This window comes from Heterodontus francisci, chromosome 23 (assembly GCF_036365525.1).
Source record: "Heterodontus francisci isolate sHetFra1 chromosome 23, sHetFra1.hap1, whole genome shotgun sequence".
NCBI lineage: Eukaryota > Metazoa > Chordata > Chondrichthyes > Heterodontiformes > Heterodontidae > Heterodontus > Heterodontus francisci.
The window spans coordinates 2,392,768-2,416,098 of NC_090393.1; the positions used below are offsets into that span (position 1 = coordinate 2,392,768).

General features: G+C 51.2%; 1 protein-coding gene across 4 annotated transcripts in view; it reads right to left on the bottom strand.

The window, feature by feature from the left end:
• Positions 1–23,331, bottom strand: part of LOC137382518 (V-type proton ATPase 116 kDa subunit a 2-like) — a 91,767-nt gene that overhangs the window by 19,483 nt on the left and 48,953 nt on the right. For 3 of the 4 annotated variants that reach the window (XR_010977213.1, XM_068054500.1, XM_068054499.1), the window contains exons 6-13: positions 21,933–22,059; positions 16,897–16,979; positions 15,201–15,294; positions 13,436–13,648; positions 11,444–11,594; positions 10,536–10,675; positions 7,611–7,768; positions 4,139–4,229 (exon numbers count right to left, since the gene is read on the bottom strand). Coding sequence is in view for 3 of the 4 variants with exons in the window: in XM_068054500.1 (XP_067910601.1) it covers positions 4,139–4,229; positions 7,611–7,768; positions 10,536–10,675; positions 11,444–11,594; positions 13,436–13,648; positions 15,201–15,294; positions 16,897–16,979; positions 21,933–22,059 (1,057 nt within the window). In the remaining variant the exon portion in view is untranslated. The remainder of the gene's footprint in view (positions 1–4,138; positions 4,230–7,610; positions 7,769–10,535; positions 10,676–11,443; positions 11,595–13,435; positions 13,649–15,200; positions 15,295–16,896; positions 16,980–21,932; positions 22,060–23,331) is intronic. The other variant, XM_068054501.1, reaches the window with a different exon arrangement.

The following is a 23,331-nucleotide window of genomic DNA, read 5'->3' on the forward strand; positions in this document are numbered from 1 at the left end:
GTGCGGCGCTCCCTCGGCACTACCCCTCCGACAGTGCGGCGTTCCCTCGGCACTGCCCCTCCGACAGTGCGGCGTTCCCTCGGCACTGCCCCTCCGACAGTGCGGCGCTCCCTCGGCACTGCCCCTCCGACAGTGCGGCGCTCCCTCGGCACTGCCCCTCCGACAGTGCGGCGCTGCCCCTCCGACAGTGCGGCGCTCCCTCGGCACTGCCCCTCCGACAGTGCGGCGCTCCCTCGGCACTACCCCTCCGACAGTGCGCCGTTCCCTCGGCACTACCCCTCCGACAGTGCAGGGCACTGCCTCAGCACTACCCCTCCGACAGTGCACCGTTCCCTCGGCACTACCCCTCCGACAGTGCGGCGCTCCCTCGGCACTGCCCCTCCGACAGTGCGCCGTTACCTCGGCACTGCCCCTCCGACAGTGCGGCGTTCCCTCGGCACTGCCCCTCCGACAGTGCGGCGTTCCCTCGGCACTGCCCCTCCGACAGTGCGGCGTTCCCTCGGCACTGCCCCTCCGACAGTGCGGCGCTCCCTCGGCACTACCCCTCCGACAGTGCGGCGCTGCCCCTCCGACAGTGCGGCGCTCCCTCGGCACTGCCCTTCCGACAGTGCGGCGCTCCCTCGGCACTGCCCCTCCGACAGTGCGGCGCTCCCTCGGCACTGCCCCTCCGACAGTGCGGCGCTCCCTCGGCACTGCCCCTCCGACAGTGCGGCGCTCCCTCGGCACTGCCCCTCCGACAGTGCGGCGCTCCCTCGGCACTGCCCCTCCGACAGTGCGGCGCTCCCTCGGCACTGCCCCTCCGACAGTGCGGCGCTCCCTCGGCACTGCCCCTCCGACAGCGCGGCGCTCCCTCGGCACTGCCCCTCCGACAGCGCGGCGTTCCCTCGGCACTGCCCCTCCGACAGCGCGGCGCTCCCTCGGCACTGCCCCTCCGACAGCGCGGCGCTCCCTCGGCACTGCCCCTCCGACAGCGCGGCGCTCCCTCGGCACTGCCCCTCCGACAGCGCGGCGCTCCCTCGGCACTGCCCCTCCGACAGCGCGGCGCTCCCTCGGCACTGCCCCTCCGACAGCGCGGCGCTCCCTCGGCACTGCCCCTCCGACAGCGCGGCGCTCCCTCGGCACTGCCCCTCCGACAGCGCGGCGCTCCCTCGGCACTGCCCCTCCGACAGCGCGGCGCTCCCTCGGCACTGCCCCTCCGACAGCGCGGCGCTCCCTCGGCACTGCCCCTCCGACAGCGCGGCGCTCCCTCGGCACTGCCCCTCCGACAGCGCGGCGCTCCCTCGGCACTGCCCCTCCGACAGCGCGGCGCTCCCTCGGCACTGCCCCTCCGACAGCGCGGCGCTCCCTCGGCACTGCCCCTCCGACAGCGCGGCGCTCCCTCGGCACTGCCCCTCCGACAGCGCGGCGCTCCCTCGGCACTGCCCCTCCGACAGCGCGGCGCTCCCTCGGCACTGCCCCTCCGACAGCGCGGCGCTCCCTCGGCACTGCCCCTCCGACAGCGCGGCGCTCCCTCGGCACTGCCCCTCCGACAGCGCGGCGCTCCCTCGGCACTGCCCCTCCGACAGCGCGGCGCTCCCTCGGCACTGCCCCTCCGACAGTGCGGCGCTCCCTCGGCACTGCCCCTCCGACAGTGCGGCGCTCCCTCGGCACTGCCCCTCCGACAGTGCGGCGCTCCCTCGGCACTCCCCCTCCAAGGGTGCGGTGCTCCCTCAGCACTGCCCCTCCAAGGGTGCGGTGCTCCCTCAGCACGGCCCCTCCAAGGGTGCGGTGCTCCCTCAGCACGGTCCCTCCAAGGGTGCGCTGCTCCCTCAGCACGGTCCCTCCAAGGGTGCGCTGCTCCCTCAGCACGGCCCCTCCAAGGGTGCGCTGCTCCCTCAGCACGGTCCCTCCAAGGGTGCGGCGCTCCCTCAGCACGGTCCCTCCAAGGGTGCGGCGCTCCCTCAGCACGGTCCCTCCAAGGTGCGGCGCTCCCTCAGCACGGTCCCTCCAAGGTGCGGCGCTCCCTCAGCACGGTCCCTCCAAGGTGCGGCGCTCCCTCAACACGGTCCCTCCAAGGTGCGGCGCTCCCTCAACACGGTCCCTCCAAGGTGCGGCGCTCCCTCAGCACGGTCCCTCCAAGGGTGCGGTGCTCCCTCAACACGGTCCCTCCAAGGTGCGGCGCTCCCTCAGCACGGTCCCTCCAAGGTGCGGCGCTCCCTCAGCACGGTCCCTCCAAGGTGCGGCGCTCCCTCAGCACGGTCCCTCCAAGGTGCGGCGCTCCCTCAGCACGGTCCCTCCAAGGTGCGGCGCTCCCTCAGCACGGTCCCTCCAAGGTGCGGCGCTCCCTCAGCACGGTCCCTCCAAGGTGCAGCGCTCCCTCAGCACAGCCCCTCCAAGGTGCGGCGCTCCCTCAGCACAGCCCCTCCAAGGTGCGGCGCTCCCTCAGCATCACCCCACGACGGTATGGCACCCCCTCAGCACTGCCCCTCCAACAGTACAGCGCTCCCTCAGCACTGCACTGGGAATTTCAGCCTTGACAATGTGCTCAAGTCTCTAGACTGGTACTTAAACCCATGACCTTCTGGTGCAGATGGAACAGTGCTCCCCACTGAGCTAAATTTGACACATTAAATCATTTGAAATGACAAAATCTGCATTATAGACACAGCCCCTTTGTTGAATTTAAAATCTGAAAAGTAACTTTCACAAATCTGGTTCTGTTATTTCGCTATTTGTCCTGCGTATTCAAGATAGACCAGAAAAGCATGTGGAGAGCCGTACAACCCATTGAGTATAAACATTGCCGTTCAAAAAGGCAAACACACTATTCTGGTCAAATATTTTGTTCCAGATTCACATTGGATGGGTCAAAATGTGACACATCTACCTAGCACACCATTAAAAGGAAATGATGGAATACTCTCCACTTGCTTGGATGAGTGCAGCTCCAACACCACTCAGGAAGCTCAACACCATCCAAGACATAGCAGCCCCCTGATCAGCACACAATCCACCATCTTCAACATTCACTCCATCCAGCACCAACGCACAGCGGCACTGCAGCAACTCGCCCAGGCTCCTTAGACAGCACCTTCTAAACCCACAATCTCTACCACCTCGAAGGTGGAGGACAGCTGATGCATGGGAACACCACCACCTGCAAGTTCCCCTCCAAGCCATACACCATCCTGAGTTGGAAATATATCGTCATTCCTTCACTGTCGCTGGGTCAAATTCCTGGAACTTCCTACTTATCAGCACTGTGGGTGAACCTGCACCAGATGGACTGCAGTGGTTCAAGAAGGCAGCTCACCACCATCTTCTCAAGGGCAATTAGGAATGGGCAACAAATGCTGGCCTAGCCAGCAATCCCCACATCCCATGAAACGAATAAAAAATATACTCAATGTCTTTAATTTTCTTGGCCACACGTGTAAAAGAGTATTCTAGTTAGATTCGTTATTGCAACTTGCTCCAACTCCTCAAAGGGGTGCATGTATAGATAGGTGTGTGAAGAGTTTAAGGGTACTGGGCACTGAGTGAGTGTGCACAGGAAAGGAGAAGGAACATTGTATGCAGGATACAACACATGGTTTTATACAATAGTACAACACAGAAGGAGGCCATTCGGCCCACTGAGTCTGCACCAGCTCTTTTGTGGAGTAAGCCTGCTCTTTCTCCATACTCCTGCAATTATTTTCTTTCAATTATTTTACAATTCCCTTTTGAAAGCTACTTTTAATCTACCTCCACCACACGCTCAGGCAGTGCCTTCCAAATCTTAACCACTCATTGCCTCAAAAGATTTTTCCTCATGTCACCTCTATTTCATTTATCAATTACCTTAAATCTGTGTCCCCAGTTATCAACCCTTCACCCATAGGAAACTGTTTCTCTTTATTTACTCTATCTCAGTCCTTCGTGATTTTGAACACCTTCAAGCCAGCTTCTCCAGTCTATCCGTGTAATGGTCATCCTTCAGCCCTAGTTTAAAAACCAAACTTTTTAAATAATCTGGGATACTGATTTTCTCGACCTGTTCATTCTGAAATCAGGCAGTCAACCCTTAGTCTGTCTGAGAGACTACACACATTATTCTTCCATTGCTTCTCTGCTTGTGTAATAAATCCCAACACAATTTACAACATGAAGCACTCACCGGATCGATACCAAATGGATATGGCCCTCTGAAAACACCAGTAACATTGGGATCCAAGGTAAGCAATTTATTATGCTTAACAGCATCAAGCCTAAGGAAAAAACACTCATCAAATCTGCGAGTTTGACAGAATTTTGATCCAGTCTGAATTTTAAACATCATCCTTTACATTTATACGTCATTTTTTAACAAGACAAATTAATTTCTAAAGCATATTTAAACTGCACAAAGAGAACCCATTTTACCAGTCAATTTACAGATTATAATTTGATTGCTTTACTATATAACTGTTCATACAACACAGTCATGCATTTTATAAAAGCAACTATTTATTCACACACTGCCCAGTAATAGATCTCCAACTGTGTAAATACAGATCTGTAACTTGTACAGAGGCAAGAGGCAAGAAATAAAACTGAGTCAGCGCCTTGATAACTGGAAAAACATCACATCAGCCCCCTTATGTCCTCTTCACAACTTACTTTCTTAGCTATCTTTGTGTCATCAACAAATTTAGCAACCAGACATTCAGTCCCTTCAGCTAAGTCATTGATATAAATTGTAAAACGTTGAGGCCCCAGCACAGAACCCTGTGGCACACCACTCGTTACATCTTGCCAACCAGAAAATGACCCATTTATGCCGACTCTCTGTTTCCTGTTAGCTAGCCAATCTTCTATCCATGCCAATATATAACCCCCTAAGCTTTTATTTTCTGCAATAACCTTTGATGTGGCAACTTATCAAATGCCTTCTGGAAATCTAAGAAGCATATTATCTAATACATCCACCCATTCCCTTTTATCCACAGCACATGTAACTCCCTCAAAGAACTCCAATAAATTGGTTAAACATGATTTCCCTTTCACAAAACCATGTTGACTTGAATTTTTCTAAATACCCTGCAATAACATCTTTAATAATAACTACCAACGTTTTCCCTAAGACACATGTTAAGCTAACAGGCCTGTAGTTTCCTGCTTTCTGTCTCCCTCCCTTTTTGAATAAATGAGTTATATTCGCTATTTTCCAATCTAACTGAACCTCCCCCGAATCTATGGAATTTTGGAAAATTAAAACTAATGCATCAACTATCTCATTAGCCATTTCTTTTAAAACCCCAGGATGAAGTCCATCAGGACCCGGGGACTTGTCAGCCCACAGCTCCAACAATTTGTTCAGTACCACTTCCCTGGTGATTGTAATTTTCTTGAATTCCTCCCTCCCTTCCATTCCTGACTTACAGCTAATATTGGGATGTTACTTGTATCCTCAATAGTGAAGACCGATGCAAAATATCTGCCATCTCCTTATTATCCATAATAAAAACAATTTTTCTTGTTTTTATTTCAAATTTCCAGCATCCACAGTATTTTGCTTTTATCCTTATTATCCATTATTAATTCCCCAGACTCACCTTCTATAGGACCAACGCTCACTTGGTTAACTTTTCTTTTTTAAAAACCACAGAAACTCTTACTATCTGTCTTTATATTTCTAGCTAGCTTTCTCTCGTACTCTAATTTTACCTTCCTTATCAACCTTTTAGTCATTCTTTGCTGTTTTTTATATTCTGTCCAATCTTCTGACCTGCCTCCCATCTTTGTGCAATTATAGGCTTTTTCTTTAAGTTTGATACTATCTTTAACTGTTTTAGTTAACCACGGATGGCAGGTCCCACCCTTGGAATTTTTCTTTCTCGTTGAAATGTATCTATTTTGTGTATTCTGAAATATCCCCTTAAATGTCTGCCATTGCATCTCTATTGATCTATCCCATAACCTGATTTGCCAGTTCATTTAACTAGCTCTGCTTTCATGCCCTCATAATTGCCCCTATTTAAGTTTAAAAGACTAGTCTTGGACCCACTCTTCTCTCTCAAATTGAATGTAAAATTCAATCATGTTATGATCACTGCTACCTAGAGGCGCCTTAACTATGAGGCCATTAATTAATTAATTCTATCTCATTATGCAATACCAGGTCTCATATAGCCTGCTCTCTGGTTGGCTCCAGAATGTATTGTTCCAAGAAATTATCCCGAAAACATTCTATGTACTCCTCATCTAGGCTACATCTGCCCATCTGATTTTTCCAGTCTATACATATAAAATCCCCCATAATTATCGCTGTACCTTTCTGACAAGCTTCCATTATTTCTTCCTTTATACCCCATCCTACAGTGTGGTTAATGTTAGGTGGCCTATACACCACTCCCACGATTGACTTCTTGCCTTTATGATTTATCTCTACCCAAACTGCTTCTACTGAACTTAGGTCATTCCTCTCTATCGTGCTAATATCCTCATTAATTGACAGAGCTACCCCTCCACCTTTTGCTAGCTTCCTGTCCTTCCTAAATGCCATGTTCAGGTCCCAATCTATGTCGTCCTGCAGCCGTGTCTCTGTAATGGCTATCAGATCGTACTTATTTATTTCCATTTCTGCTCTCAGTTCATCTGTTTTGTTTCAAATGCTACGTGCATTCAGATACAGAGCCTTTAGTTTTGTCCATTTATTATTTTTATAACCTATCCTTATCTGTTGATATACTCTTAGATTTGTACACTCTGTCTGTTCCTGTCACAGTCTGTTTATCATTTCCCATATTAATACCTTTCTCTCTTGCCTTGTCTCTACTCCTTGATTTACCATATCTTCCCAAATTTGATGCAGCACTTTGTTTTTATTTCAGATTTCCAGCATGCAGTATTTTGCATTTAATTAAGATTCTGAAGGGGCTTTGACAAGGTAGATACTGAGAAGTTGTTCCTCCTGGCTGGAGAATCTAGAACATGGGGGCACAGTCTCAGGATAAGGGTCGATCATTTAGGACTGAGATGAGGAGAAGTTTCTTCACTCAAAGGATTGTGACTCTTTGGAATTCTCTACCCAGAGGGTTGTGGATGCTCCATCGTTGAGAAAATTTAAGACCAAGATAGACAGATTTTGGTCTCGTGGGGAATCCGAGGGATATGAGGAGTGGGCGAGAAAGTGGAGCTGAGGTAGAAGATCAGCCATGATCGTATTGAATGTCAGAGCAGGCTTAAGGGGCCTGCTCCTATTATTTATGTTTTTATGGTGCGGATCATTGAGAAGGGCCGGGCTTTAACTGAAATTGAAAGGGGGACTCTGAACCTGCTCTTCCCTTGTGTGCGACCCGGGACCCACCCCCACCACCAGCCATGGGGACCCAGGACCCGCACCTCCCGACCCTCCAGACATGAAACTCTATTTCTAATTCTGTAGCTCTCAGGTTACCATTCACTTGAAGCAGGCGACATGAACACTTTGTACAGGTCTCAGGGTAACCTACATTCTGCTGTAGAATGAGTGACTGCCCATATACAGGAAGACAGAGACACCCATCCTCTAGTGTGTGATCATTCTACCCCCACTACATTTACACACTTTACGAGAAAGCATACTTGCTAGTTTCTAACTAGAACAATTAGTCAACCCAGATACTTACGTCCAAACGTTGCTTTCAAACATACTTTTGACGCTCCATCCAGACCCAAATATATTTAAGGATTTTGAAAAGCAGTCATTATAGATAAGACCAGTGTACAAGGAAAATACTCCCATCATTAGGATGATATAACGGCCATCAAAAAAGGTGTTCCAGATCTGTTAGCAACAGAAACAAGAAGTTAGTCATCAGTCATGCTGAGTAAAGAACTCATTTTAGTCTCAGTTACAGCGATACAGAATTCCTCAGGAAACAATTTTAAAAGTTTGCTTTGTTGCACATTTCTGGGCAATTCCCATCAACTCAATCCAAGACATTCGAACAAAAGCCAAAATACTGCAGATGCTGGAAATCTGAAAAAACAGAGAATGATGGAAATATTCAGCAGGTCTGGTAACATCTGTGGAGAGAGAAACAAAGTTAACGTTTCAGTGCAATTAGGAAAGGACATTGACCTGAAATGTTAACTCGGTTTCTCTCTCCATAGATACTGGCAGACCTGCTGAATATTTTCAGCATTTTCTGTTCACATTTTAGATATCAGGTAAGGGGGTAGGGCAGGGATAGAGGTAAAAGAGAAGCAGACCTGGTGGAGTGGGGTGAAGGAAAGGGGGTGGGGGTGGGGGGGGGGGATGGCGGCGGAAACATATGAACAAACATACATGCAAATTAAGAGCAGGAGTAGGCCACTTGTCCCTTCGAGCCTGCTCTGCCATTCATGGCTGAACTGATTACTCCATATTTCCAACTACCCTCGGTAACCTTCCACCCCCTTGTTTATCAAGAATCTATCTACCTCTGCCTTAAAAATATTTAAAGACTCTGCTTCCACCGCCTTTTGAGGAAAAGAATTCCAAAGACTCTCAACACTCAGGGAAAAAAAATCTCTCCTCATCTCTGTCTTAAATGTGCAACCCCTTATTTTTAAATAGTGACCCCTGGTTCTGGATTCTCCCACAACAGGAAACATCCTTTCCACATCCACCCTGTCAAGACCCCTCAGGATCTCATACGTTTCAATCAGGTTGCCTCTTACTCTTCTAAATTCCAGTGGATACAAGCCGAGCTTGTCCAATTTTTCCTCGTAAGATAGCCCGGCCATTCCAGGTATCAGTCTAGTAAACCTTCACTAAACTGTTTCCAACGCATTTACATCCTTCCTTAAAGAAGGAGACCAGTACTGTACACAGTACTCCACATGTGGTCTCACCAATGCCCTGTATAACTGAAGCATAACCTCACTACTTTTGTATTCAATTCCCCTCGCGATAAACGATAACATTCTATTAGCTTTCCTAATTTCGTACTGTAGCTGTCTACTAACCTTTTGTGATTCATGTACTAGGACACCCAGATCCCGCTGCATCTCAGAGCTCTGCAATTTCTCACCATTTAGATAATATGCTTGTTTTTTATTCTTCCTGCCAAAGTGGACAATTTCACACTTTCCCACATGAGACCCCATTTGCCAGGTCTTTGTCAGGTCTTAACCTATCTATATCCTTTTGTAGCTCCCTTATATCCTTTTCACAACTTACTTTCCTACCTATGAAGAGAGAAGCAGAGTTAACATTTCAGGTCAGTGACCCTTCTTCAGAACGTTCTGAAGAAGGGTGACTGACCTGAAACGTTAACTCTGCTTCTCTCTCCACAGATGCTGCCAGACCTGCTGAGTATTTCCAACAGTTCTTGTTTTTATTTCAGATTTCCAGCATCCGCAGTATTTTGTTTTTACTTTCCTACCTATCTTTGCATCATCAGCAAATTTAACAACCATACCTTCGGTCCCTTCAGCTAAGTCATAAATTGTAAAACGTTGAGGCCCCAGCACAGATCCCTATGGCACACCACTCATTACATCTTGCCAACCAGAAAATGACCCATTTATGCCTACTCTCTGTTTCCTGTTAGGTTCCTACTCTGTTTAACCAATCTTCTATCTATGCCAATGCATGTTACCCCCCTACACCATGAGCTTTTATTTTCTGCAATAGGCTTTGATGTGGCATCTTATCAAATGCCATCTGGAAATCTAAGTACAATACATTCACCAGTTCCCCTTTATCCACAGCACATGTAACTCCCTCAAAGAATTCCAATAAATTGGTTAAACATGATTTCCCTTTCACAAAATCATGTTGACTCTGCCTGATTACCTTGAATTTTTCTAAATGCCCTGCTATAACGTCTTTAATAATAACTTCTAACATTTTCCCCAAGACAGATGTTAAGCTAACTGGCCTGTAGTTTCCTGCTTTCTGTCTCCCTCCATTTTTGAATAAAGGAGTGACATTGGCTATTTTCCAATCTAACTGAACCTCCCCCGAATCTAGGGAATTTTGGAATCGTTTAACACCCCAGGATGAAGTCCATCAGGACCCGGGGACTTGTCAGCCCGCAACGCCAACAATTTGTTCAGCATCTCTTCCCTGGTGATTGTAATTTTCTTGAGTTCCGCCCTCCCTTCCATTTCCTGACTTAGAGCTAACACTGGGATGTTAGTTGTATCCTCAATAGTGAAGACCGATGCAAAATATCTGTTCAATTCATCTGCCATCTCATCATCCATTATTCATTCCCCAGACCCACTTGCAATAGGACCAATGCAAGGGGGAGGGGGTGGGGGAGGGCGCTGCAAAGGGGTGGTGGGGTGGAATGGTGCCGCAAAGTTGGGGGGTGGGGAAGAGAGGGCACCGGAAAGGGTGGGGGAGGGGGTCGCGCCAGAAAGTGGGGAAAGGGGGAGGGGCCAGGAAAGGGGAGGGGCCAGGAAAGGGGTGAGGCCAGAAAGTGGCAGGGGCAAGTTGATCCTTGAGATTCTCTGACACTATTCAGACATCTTTAAATGTCTGACTGTCAGGTTTTTTTGATCTATATCAAATCTGCAGCAACAAATGCTTTGTTAACATGCAGCTCCCTCAGTCTCACCTCGTTTCTTGTGCGCTTTAGTTTTGGGTTATTTTCGGATAGCACCATCCACAATGCAAATAAAGACATGATCAAACCATGTCCAAAGTCTCCAAACATCACCGCAAAGAGGAAAGGGAAGGTGACAATCGTATAAGGGCCTATTGGAAAGCAAAAAGGTATTGTTGTATCTGGATAAACTGGACAAACTTGCAGTGAGTAGTTACTGCATACACCAGTCAAAACAAACAAACAACTGCATACCAAAAATACACAGGATGTAACAATAAAGATAAATTCCCACACACCCTGTTACTGATCCAGATATTCCCACACACCGTGCACCCAATTTGGATATTCCCACACACCATTATATAGCATATAAAGTACTTACAACATAGAAACAGGCTGTTCAGCCCAAATAGTCGATGCAGGCGTTTATGCTCCACACGAGCCTCCTCCCACCCCTCTTCATCTCACCACATCAACATATCATTCTATTTCTTTCTCCCTCATGTGTTTATTTGATTTCCCCTGCAATGCATCGCTACTATGAGCTTCAAGTGCTCATGCGTAGCGAGTTCCACATTCTCACCCCTCTCTTGGTGAAGTTATTTCTCCTGAATTCTCTATTGGATTTATTAGTGACTATCTTATGTTTATAGCCCCTAGTTCTGGTCTCCCTGGCAAGTGGAAATATCTTCTCTATGTCTACTTATCAAACACTTTCATATTCTTAAGACCTCTAACAGGTCACCCCTCGGTCTTCTCATTTCTAGAGAAAAAGAGCCTCAGTTTTTTCAGTCTTTCCTAATAGTTATAACCTCTCAGTTTTGGTATCATCCTTGTAAATATTTTTCCCCATGCCTCTATATCCATTTTATAATATGGAGACCAGAACTGTGTACAATACTCCGAACTTCATGTACCTGGATTAACTTCCCGGTAGTTTCCAACTCCATAAGCATCTACAATATTTTGAAATCCAGAAGTGAATTTGTTTGTTCGGAGGAGTGTTGGGGGAGTGTCTGTTGTTGGTATTCGGTTCACAAATGATGGAACTGTGGCACTGCTCTTCCTCTGGAAAAAATATTAAAAAGTGTTTACAGCCCTTCAACATTAAAATCTTTGAAAATATAGAGCAACCCAAACACTATTTTTCTTTTAGTTGTTGTTCTGGAGACAGAGTGCATGAGAGCGTGTGCATGAATGAATGCACAAGATAGAGAAAGAAGACAGGGTGCCAAAAGAACCAGACTCCCCACAGTTGGATAGTCTGCCTCCCTTCCATGTTGAGACTCGTGCCTAACAATAGCCACTTGGACAAGGTACCTGAAGGCAACAATTTCTGGAATTGTACCCCAGCATACAAAGCATCTTCAGGACAGGAAAGATAAGGGTGAAGTTGTCTGCACGCTCTCCCTGTGAACATTCACGCTACTGATGGACAGCCTCATCTGCCAGGACGCATACTAGAAATTTTGGCATGTCATAGAGTCGTACAGCATAGAAACAGGCCCTTCGGCCCACCGCGTCCATGCCGACCATAATGACTATCTATACTAATCCCACCTGCCTGCATTAATTTCATATCCCTCTATGCCTTGCTCATTCAAGTACCTGTCCAGATGCCTCTTAAATGTTGCTACTGTTCCAGCCTCCACCACCTCCTCAGGCAACTCATTCCAGATACCCACTATTCTTTGTGTGAAAAATTTACCCCTTTGATCCTCCTTTGTGTGGCATTCCATTTTCTAACTAAAGATTCAAATAGCTGGAAACCCATGTGTTGAGTGCGACTGTGTTGCAATATTCAGTGCTGGCATCCCGCCGATAAAGGAAAGAATCCTTCCTAAAGATTGTGAAGATGCGGCCTACTTATATATCAACACACAAAGTCACGCTTAACATCACCAAAGCTGGCTTGTAGTACACCAGTTGAATGATAATATAATTAAAAATGTCTATGAAAATAATTCACAATTAATAAGGAAAGTTCCCCTAACATTTTCATGTCAATGCACATCATTATTCCCACATGCAGTAAATTCACTATTTCCCTGCCTGGTAATTTCCTGCCCATCAGATATGGATGAAATTCATATTGAACAGCATGGCGTTGTGTGCAGTCTTTCAGGAGTCCAAGGTTCTTGGAACAGATACTGTACACTGAACAGAAAGCAATTTCTACAACACATTCCTCACACATTAACTAATCTCCACAACCCATCCTCTGTCTGGGTATAGCAAACATGTTGTATAAATAAGCATCATTTTTAATCTCTATTATTGTGCATAAACTGAATATTAATGCTCATTTATACATGGTCTAAAGGACAGTGAGAAACTAGTGTCATTGATGACCCAGCTATTAGAGATACCAAACAGTTACTCTGAAATTCAACTGCTCAACTATTATTGTTGAGCCATATGGATTAATTAATTAGGTGCAGATTAATTTTTAAAATACATTTTAAAAAGACCCAAATTGGAACTGGGTACCTGAGCTGCCACAGATTATTTATCTTGAAAACTGGATTCAAACCTAATTGAAGGAGTGAAAGGTTCCACTTTCAGCCAGCCTCAAGGCTCTGTCCACATGAAATTAGTTCAGCAGTTCTTCCAAGGAGTGAGCTACAATCAAAACCTCGCCAAAACCTGCCACCACATTAACATCGCTATAAGGATAGCTGGTGTGACAATCACAAAAATTCAGACTAGTTTAACACGAAGGGACATTGTAAACCTCTGGTCTAAAGCACATTGTAGCGGCAGGAAAGGGCACGGGGGAGAAAACTTGACAATGGATGCCCAAGCTGGAAAAATTAAAAGCAAACACGCTTCATTTATATAAGAGGCATGCATTGGGAACCTCTGCAGCAAATGCAGAAAGATTTAACGAGATATTAAGCAGCACTCACAGATCCTTCTTCCAATGCTTGCCGAACTTTAGACAGATCAGCCACTGGACACCAGACCTCAGCAATCAGACATTTATTGGTGACATCAAAACTGCAGAGGTTCAGGATGTGGTAAATTGCCTTCATTTTCTTCACCTGAATTAGCCACGTGTGGATGGATTCAGATGCCTTGGACAGAACTTGCTGCAGGTATTCCTCGGTTCTATACAATACCTGAGGAAACAAGTAAGAAGGGGTAAAAATAAGATAATGCTTCTAAATTTCCCCCTACCCCTCCATGTAAATAGTTCACAACTAAATCAGATAATAAATTCTGACTGCTTGTAAGTAAACGAACCGGGGGCTCTCAGTGGGTATCACTTTCATGTGAGCCAGAACAACGTAAAGAAATAGGAGGAGGAAGCGGCCATTTGGGGAGATGGTGGCATAGTGGTAATGTCACTGGACCACTAATCCAGAGGCCCAAGCTAATACTCAGGGCATATGGGTTCAAATCCCACCACGGCAGCTGGTGGAATTTAAACTCAATTAATTAATAACTTCGATGAATTAATAAAAATCTGGAATTGAAAGCTAGTCTCAGTAACGGTGTCACAAAACGATCATCGGTTGTCGTAAAAACACATCTGGTTCACTTCCAGGGAAGGAAATCTGCTGTCCTTACCTGGTCCGGCCTACATGTGACTCCAAACCCACAGCAATGTGGTTGACTCTTAACTGCTCTCTGAAATAGCCTAGTAAGCCACTCAGTTGTCAAAGGCAATTAGGGTTGGGCAACAAATGCTGGCCTTGCCAGTGATGCCTACATTCCATGAAAGAATAAAAGAAATTTGGCCCTTTGAGCCTGCTCCCCCATTCATTAAGATCACGGCTGATCTTCTACCTCAGCTACACCTTCCCACACTTTTCCTATATCCCTTGATTCGCTTAGTATCCAAGTATCTGTCAATATCTGACTTGAATGACTGAGCATCCAGAGGCCTCTGGGGTAGAGAATTCCAAAGGTTCATAACCCTTTGAGTGAAGAAATTTCTCATCCCAGTCCAAAATGGCCGACCCCTTATTCTGATACTATGACCCCTAGTTCTTAATTCCCCAGCCGGGGAAACATCCTTCCAGCATCTACCCTGTCAAGTACCTTAGGAATTATAACTTTCAATCAGTTCACCTCTCATTCTTCTAAACACCAGTGAATACAGACCTAGTTTACTCAATCTCTCCTCATAGCACAATCCCCTCATTCCAGGAATCAGTCTAGAGAACCTTTGTTGCACTCCCTCCAAGACAAGTATATCCTTCCTTAGGTACGGGGACCAAAACTGTGCACAGTCAATCCCAACTACAGACTCAAATGCAAAATGTAAGCTGACATTCCCAGTGCAGTACTGAGGGAGCAAGCGTTGTCGGTGCCAGAGAGTGTGGTACTATCAGAGTGCTGCTTTTCAGATGAGAAGTTAAACCGAGGCTCCACTGAGTGGACCAGAGAATGTAAACGATCCTTTCACACTATCTGAGGTTAAGTGAAAGGTCTCCCAGTCTTGGCCAATATCGCTCCTTCAACTACCACCACCATAAACAGGACATCTCATCATTCATTCCCATTTTGTGGATCCTGATTGTCTGCAAATTGGCTGTCACAATTCCTAGTAAACTCTGGCTGCTTCCATTGTACAGGAAATAATTGGCAGAAACGTTAGTCGGATTTTGTAGAGTTTGCAACACCAACAAAAAGCCCAAGTCTAGGTGAGAATGCGGAGCAACTTACTGTGTGGAGGTCTTGGATTCGAGTGTTGAGTCCTGCTATGATATCCATTCTCTCCTGGTTTGTATTTGGATAAGGGTACACGTGGCAGTGATAACTGCAAGTAATGGGCTTCAATGAGAACACGTAAAGTGCTAATATTTACATACACACGTATCACATAATATATGACCCGAGGAAGTACAGAGGGTCAGAGGGACCTTGGTGTACTTGTCCATAGATCACTGAAGGCAGCAGCACAGGTAGATAAGGTGGTTACGAAGGCACATGTGATGCTTGCCTTTATTAGCCGAGGCAGAGAATATAAAAGCAGGGAGGTTATGATGGAGTTGTATAAAACGCTAGTTAGGCCACAGCTGGAGTACTGTGTACAGTTCTGGGCACCACACTATAGGAAGGATGTGATTGCCCTGGAGAGGGTGCAGAGGAGATTCACCAGGATGTTGCCGGGGCTGGAGCATTTCAGCTATAAAGAGAGACTGAAAAGGCTAGGGTTGTTTTCCTTGGAGCAGGGAAGGCTGAGGGGGGACATGATTGAGGTATACAAAATTATGAGGGGCATAGATAGGGTAGATAGGAAGAAACTTTTTCCCTCAGCAGAAGTGTCAATAACCAGGGGGCATAGATTTAAGGTAAGGGGCAGGAGGTTTAGAGGGGATTTGAGGAAAAGAAATTTCACCCAAAGGGTGGTTGGAATCTGGAACACACTGCCTGAAGGGGTGGTAGAGGCAGGAACCCTCACAACATTTAAGAAGTATTTAGATGAGCACTTGAAACGCCAAAGCATACAAGGCTATGGGCCAAGTACTGGAAAATGGGATTAGAATAGATAGGCTTGATGGCCGGCACAGACACGGTAGGACGAAGGGCCTGTTTCTGTGCTGTTTGACTCTATGACACAACTATTATATAAGTAGCTGTAAACACAATCCTTTCTGTTCCCAGCTGCATCACACACTATTTCCTCAGTTGTGAGCAGTGAAGCAGCTCAAACCCCAGTCTTTGCCAATGTTGCTCTCTAACTGGCCAGAAGAGGGTGTGTGAGAACCTCGGCTGCTAGAGTTATTTGCACTGGGTCAGTGCACAGCTTGTCCGAGATTGGGAGATTGTATTGCAGAGAAACCCTAGCTGGACAGGAGCACCCAGTTACAGAGCTGTTTTTTAAAAATTCATTCATGGGATGTGGGCGTCACTGGCCAGGCCAGCATTTATTGCCCATCCCTAATTGCCCTTGAGAAGGTGGTGGTGAGCTGCCTTCTTGAACCACTGCAGTCCATGTGGGGTAGGCACACCCACTGTGCTGTTAGGGAGTTCCAGGATTTTGACCCAGTGACAGTGAAGGAACGGTGATGTAGTTCCAAGTCAGGATGGTGTGTGACTTGGAGAGGAACTTGCAGTTGCTTGCGATGTTCATTTTGCATAAATGCAGCTCTGCAGTATTATTGTTCTGTGATTTTCCTGATCTGGTCAACATTATAATCAGCTTATTCAACTGCTGAATTAAGTAATCAGTATAATTTTAAAACTGTATAAAATCAAAACAGAAATGGATATATACTTGAAAAGGAAAAATTTGCAGGGCTATGGGAAAGAGCAGGAGACGAATTGGATAGCTTTCTCCAAGAGTCAGCACAGGTAATCTGGGCCGAATGGCCTCCTTATGTGAGATATAATTCTATGAAAGGGTTTCTTTTCTTACCAATCACATATCTTCTTCACCTTCTGACCAATCTGCTCACCCCAGTACGACACTAAAAAAACAGCCCATTTCACATCTTCACCCTAAATACGGAAACATGGATTTTTAAAAAAAGTTTTGAGGGCAGGGAGTGGAGGAACAGCACACAAACCATCCAACAGACAATACTCAAGTCTGAGGAAAGGGAAAGAGTAGGGAAAGGAGCAGAGAGAGAGCGGGAGAGAAGTTGGAGAGAAGAGAGAAGTGAGAGAGAAGAGAGAAAGGAGAGAGAGAAGAGAGAAAGGAGAGAGAGAAGAGAGAAAGGAGAGAGAGAAGAGAAAGGAGAGAGAGAAGAGAAAGGAGAGAGAGAAGAGAAAGGAGAGAGAGAAGAGAAAAGAGAGAGAGAAGAGAAAAGAGAGAGAGAGAAGAGAAAGAGAGAGAGAGAAGAGAAAAGAGAGAGAGAGAAGAGAAAAAGAGAGAGAGAAAAGAAAGAGAGAGGGGGCGGTGAGGGGGGGAGGGGGGGGCGAGAGGAGGGGGCGGTGAGGGGGGGAGGGGGGGGGCGAGAGGAGGGGGGGGCGAGAGGAGGGGGGGGCGAGAGGAGGGGGGGGCGAGAGGAGGGGGGGGGCGAGAGGAGGGGGGGGGCGAGAGGAGGGGGGGGGGCGAGAGAGGGGGGGGCGAGGGAGGGAGGGGGGCGAGAGGAGGGGGGGGCGAGAGGAGGGGGGGGGCGAGAGGAGGGGGGGGCGAGAGGAGGGGGGGGCGAGAGGAGGGGGGGGGCGAGAGGGAGGGGGGGGCGAGAGGAGGGGGGGGCGAGAGGAGGGGGGGGGCGAGAGGAGGGGGGGGGGCGAGAGGAGGGGGGGGGCGAGAGGAGGGGGGGGGCGAGAGGAGGGGGGGGGCGAGAGGAGGGGGGGGGCGAGAGGAGGGGGGGGCGAGAGGAGGGGGGGGGCGAGAGGAGGGGGGGGGCGAGAGGAGGGGGGGGGCGAGAGGAGGGGGGGGGGCGAGAGGAGGGGGGGGGCGAGAGGAGGGGGGGGGCGAGAGGAGGGGGGGGGCGAGAGGAGGGGGGGGCGAGAGGAGGGGGGGGGCGAGAGGAGGGGGGGGGGCGAGAGGAGGGGGGGGGCGAGAGGAGGGGGGGGGGCGAGAGGAGGGGGGGGGCGAGAGGAGGGGGGGGGCGAGAGGAGGGGGGGGGCGAGAGGAGGGGGGGGGCGAGAGGAGGGGGGGGGGCGAGAGGAGGGGGGGGCGAGAGGAGGGGGGGGGCGAGAGGAGGGGGGGGGCGAGAGGAGGGGGGGGGCGAGAGGAGGGGGGGGCGAGAGGAGGGGGGGGGCGAGAGGAGGGTGGGGCGAGAGGAGGGGGGGGGCGAGAGGAGGGGGGGGGCGAGAGGAGGGGGGGCGAGAGGAGGGGGGGGGCGAGAGGAGGGGGGGGGCGAGAGGAGGGGGGGGGCGAGAGGAGGGGGGGGCGAGAGGAGGGGGGGGGCGAGAGGAGGGGGGGGGCGAGAGGAGGGGGGGGGCGAGAGGAGGGGGGGGGGCGAGAGGAGGGGGGGGCGAGAGGAGGGGGGGGCGAGAGGAGGGGGGGGGCGAGAGGAGGGGGCGGGCGAGAGGAGGGGGGGGCGAGAGGAGGGGGGGGGGCGAGAGGAGGGGGGGGGGCGAGAGGAGGGGGGGGCGAGAGGAGGGGGGGGCGAGAGGAGGGGGGGGCGAGAGGAGGGGGGGGCGAGAGGAGGGGGGGGCGAGAGGAGGGGGGGGCGAGAGGAGGGGGGGGCGAGAGGAGGGGGGGGCGAGAGGAGGGGGGGGTGAGAGGAGGGGGGGGTGAGAGGAGGGGGGGTGAGAGGAGGGGGGGGTGAGAGGAGGGGGGGGGGTGAGAGGAGGGGGGGGGGGTGAGAGGAGGGGGGGGGTGAGAGGAGGGGGGGGGGGTGAGAGGAGGGGGGGTGAGAGTGATAGAGGAAAGAGGCAGAAGAGGGCAAGGGGAGCGAGGAGGGGGTGTGGGTATGAAACCGAGAGGGGTGGGGCAGAGGTGGGGTGGAGAGACAGAGATGGGGGGAGGTGGAGAGACAGAGATGGGGGGGGTGGAGAGACAGAGATGGGGGGGGTGGAGAGACAGAGATGGGGGGGGTGGAGAGACAGAGATGGGGGGGGGTGGAGAGACAGAGATGGGGGGGGTGGAGAGACAGAGATGGGGGGGGTGGAGAGACAGAGATGGGGGGGGGTGGAGAGACAGAGATGGGGGGGGGTGGAGAGACAGAGATGGGGGGGGGTGGAGAGACAGAGATGGGGGGGTGGAGAGACAGAGATAGGGGGGTGGAGAGACAGAGATGGGGGGGGTGGAGAGACAGAGATGGGGGGGGGTGGAGAGACAGAGATGGGGGGGGTGGAGAGACAGAGATGGGGGGGTGGAGAGACAGAGATGGGGGGGGGGTGGAGAGACAGAGATGGGGGGGGGTGGAGAGACAGAGATGGGGGGGGTGGAGAGACAGAGATGGGGGGGGTGGAGAGACAGAGATGGGGGGGGGTGGAGAGACAGAGATGGGGGGGGGTGGAGAGACAGAGATGGGGGGGGTGGGAGAGACAGAGATGGGGGGGGGGTGGAGAGACAGAGATGGGGGGGGGTGGAGAGACAGAGATGGGGGGGGTGGAGAGACAGAGATGGGGGGGGTGGAGAGACAGAGATGGGGGGGGTGGAGAGACAGAGATGGGGGGGGTGGAGAGACAGAGATGGGGGGGGTGGAGAGACAGAGATGGGGGGGGTGGAGAGACAGAGATGGGGGGGGTGGAGAGACAGAGATGGGGGGGGTGGAGAGACAGAGATGGGGGGGGTGGAGAGACAGAGATGGGGGGGTGGAGAGACAGAGATGGGGGGGGTGGAGAGACAGAGATGGGGGGGTGGAGAGACAGAGATGGGGGGGGTGGAGAGACAGAGATGGGGGGGGTGGAGAGACAGAGATGGGGGGGTGGAGAGACAGAGATGGGGGGGGTGGAGAGACAGAGATGGGGGGGGTGGAGAGACAGAGATGGGGGGGGTGGAGAGACAGAGATGGGGGGGGTGGAGAGACAGAGATGGGGGGGGTGGAGAGACAGAGATGGGGGGGGTGGAGAGACAGAGATGGGGGGGGTGGAGAGACAGAGATGGGGGGGGTGGAGAGACAGAGATGGGGGGGGTGGAGAGACAGAGATGGGGGGGGGTGGAGAGACAGAGATGGGGGGGGGTGGAGAGACAGAGATGGGGGGGGGTGGAGAGACAGAGATGGGGGGGGGTGGAGAGACAGAGATGGGGGGGTGGAGACAGAGATGGGGGGGGTGGAGACAGAGATGGGGGGGGTGGAGACAGAGATGGGGGGGGTGGAGACAGAGATGGGGGGGGTGGAGACAGAGATGGGGGGGGTGGAGACAGAGATGGGGGGGGTGGAGACAGAGATGGGGGGGGTGGAGACAGAGATGGGGGGGGGTGGAGACAGAGATGGGGGGGTGGAGACAGAGATGGGGGGGGTGGAGACAGAGATGGGGGGGGTGGAGACAGAGATGGGGGGGGTGGAGACAGAGATGGGGGGGGTGGAGACAGAGTTGGGGGGGGTGGAGACAGAGTTGGGGGGGGTGGAGACAGAGTTGGGGGGGGTGGAGACAGAGTTGGGGGGGGTGGAGACAGAGTTGGGGGGGGTGGAGACAGAGTTGGGGGGGGTGGAGACAGAGTTGGGGGGGGTGGAGACAGAGTTGGGGGGGGTGGAGACAGAGTTGGGGGGGGTGGAGACAGAGTTGGGGGGGGTGGAGACAGAGTTGGGGGGGGTGGAGACAGAGTTGGGGGGGGTGGAGACAGAGTTGGGGGGGGTGGAGACAGAGTTGGGGGGGGTGGAGACAGAGTTGGGGGGGGGGTGGAGACAGAGTTGGGGGGGGGTGGAGACAGAGTTGGGGGGGGGTGGAGACAGAGTTGGGGGGGGGTGGAGACAGAGTTGGGGGGGGGTGGAGACAGAGTTGGGGGGGGGTGGAGACAGAGTTGGGGGGGGTGGAGACAGAGTTGGGGGGGGTGGAGAGACAGAGATGGGGGGGTGGAGAGACAGAGATGGGGGGGGTGGAGAGACAGAGATGGGGGGGGTGGAGAGACAGAGATGGGGGGGGTGGAGAGACAGAGATGGGGGGGGTGGAGAGACAGAGATGGGGGGGGTGGAGAGACAGAGATGGGGGGGGTGGAGAGACAGAGATGGGGGGGGTGGAGAGACAGAGATGGGGGGGGGGTGGAGAGACAGAGATGGGGGGGGGGTGGAGAGACAGAGATGGGGGGGGGTGGAGAGACAGAGATGGGTGGGGTGGAGAGACAGAGATGGGGGGGGGAAGAGACAGAGATGGGGGGGTGGAGACAGAGATGGGGGGGTGGAGACAGAGATGGGGGGGTGGAGACAGAGATGGGGGGGTGGAGACAGAGATGGGGGGGGGTGGAGACAGAGATGGGGGGGGTGGAGACAGAGATGGGGGGGGTGGAGACAGAGATGGGGGGGGTGGAGACAGAGATGGGGGGGGTGGAGACAGAGATGGGGGGGGTGGAGACAGAGATGGGGGGGGTGGAGACAGAGATGGGGGGGGTGGAGACAGAGATGGGGGGGGTGGAGACAGAGATGGGGGGGGTGGAGACAGAGATGGGGGGGGGTGGAGACAGAGATGGGGGGGGTGGACAGAGATGGGGGGGGTGGACAGAGATGGGGGGGGTGGAGACAGAGATGGGGGGGTGGAGACAGAGATGGGGGGGGTGGAGACAGAGATGGGGGGGGTGGAGAGACAGAGATGGGGGGGTGGAGAGACAGAGATGGGGGGGGTGGAGAGACAGAGATGGGGGGGGTGGAGAGACAGAGATGGGGGGGGGGTGGAGAGACAGAGATGGGGGGGGTGGAGAGACAGAGATGGAGGGGGGGGTGGAGAGACAGAGATGGGGGGGTGGAGAGACAGAGATGGGGGGGTGGAGAGACAGAGATGGGGGGGGTGGAGAGACAGAGATAGGAGGGGTGGAGAGACAGAGATGGGGGGGGGGGGTGGAGAGACAGAGATGGGGGGGGGGAAATCACTACCCACCTCACGGACAATACTCACAGAGTCTGGATCTTCTAGAGGGATGTCTAACTCCTCATACGTAAGGATTGTATAACCCTTACAAACTCTCCACAGCATCCGCTCAAACGGCCCAACCTTCCATGGATGAATTACGCCAGCTATAAACCTACAGAAGAAACATTTCATAATCTGAGGTGGAAACATGGATCAGAAAAAGCAGCAGGATTCAGCCTCTAAAGGACTGTCAATTTTAACAGAAAGCACTGAGTAAAGAGATTGATTTAAGATTTCCATGGAAATGAAGAATTTATCCCATGACACCAGAGAAATACCCAAATCCCAGCTTTTAGGAAAGGGCTTTAACATATTCAATCATGACCAATAAATGCTCAACAAAAATCAGTTTAAATGGGGATCGATGGCACAGGTTCAATGTCTAAAATATAAAGAAATTGTATTTTTTCTGCATATGCCAAAAGAGGAAGCACACGTGACTCACAGCCAACATGCGACAAAATTCTTTCATAAAAACAAGGAAAATAGGAGCAGGAGTAGGCCATTCGGCCCTTCGAGCCTGCTCCGCCATTCAAAAAAGGTCATGGCTGATCATCAAATTCAACTCTGCTTCTCTCTCCACAGATGCTGCCAGACCTGCTAAGTTTTTCCAGCACTTTCTGTTTTTATATCTAATTCAGTTCCTGTTCCCGCTTTCTCCCCATATCCCTTGATCCCTTTGGCCTTAAGAAATATATCTATCTCCTTCTTGAATATATTTAATGATTTAGCCTCCACTGCCTTCTGTGGTTCACCACCTTCTGATTGAAGAAATTTCTCATCTAAGTGGCATACCCCATTTCCTGAGACTGTGACCCCTGGTTCTGGACTCCCCAGCCATCGGAGACATCCTCCCGACATCTAGCCTGTCTATTCCTGTTAGAATTTTACAGGTTTCGATGAGATCCCCTCTCATTCTTCTACACTCGAGTAAATATAGGCCGAGTCGACCCAATCTCTCCTCATATGCCAATCCTGCCATCCCAGGAATCAGCCTAGTAAATCTTCTTTATCCTCCCCCCATAGCAAGAACATCCTTCCTCAGATAAGGAACCAAAACTGCACACAATACTCCAGATGTGGTCTCACCAAGGCCCTGTATAACTGCAGTAAGACATCCTTGCTCCTGTACTCAAATCCTCTTGCAATGAAAGCCAACATTCCATTCGCATCCCTAACTGCCTGCTGCACCTGAATGCTTGCTTTCAGCAACTGGTGTACAAGGACACCCAGGTCTCGTTGCACCTCCCTCTTTCCCAATCTATCACCATTCAGATAATAATCTGCCTTTCTGTTTTTACAACAAAACTGGATAACCTCACATTTATCCACGTTATACTGCACCTGCCATGCATTTGCCCACTCACCCAACTTGTCCAAATCA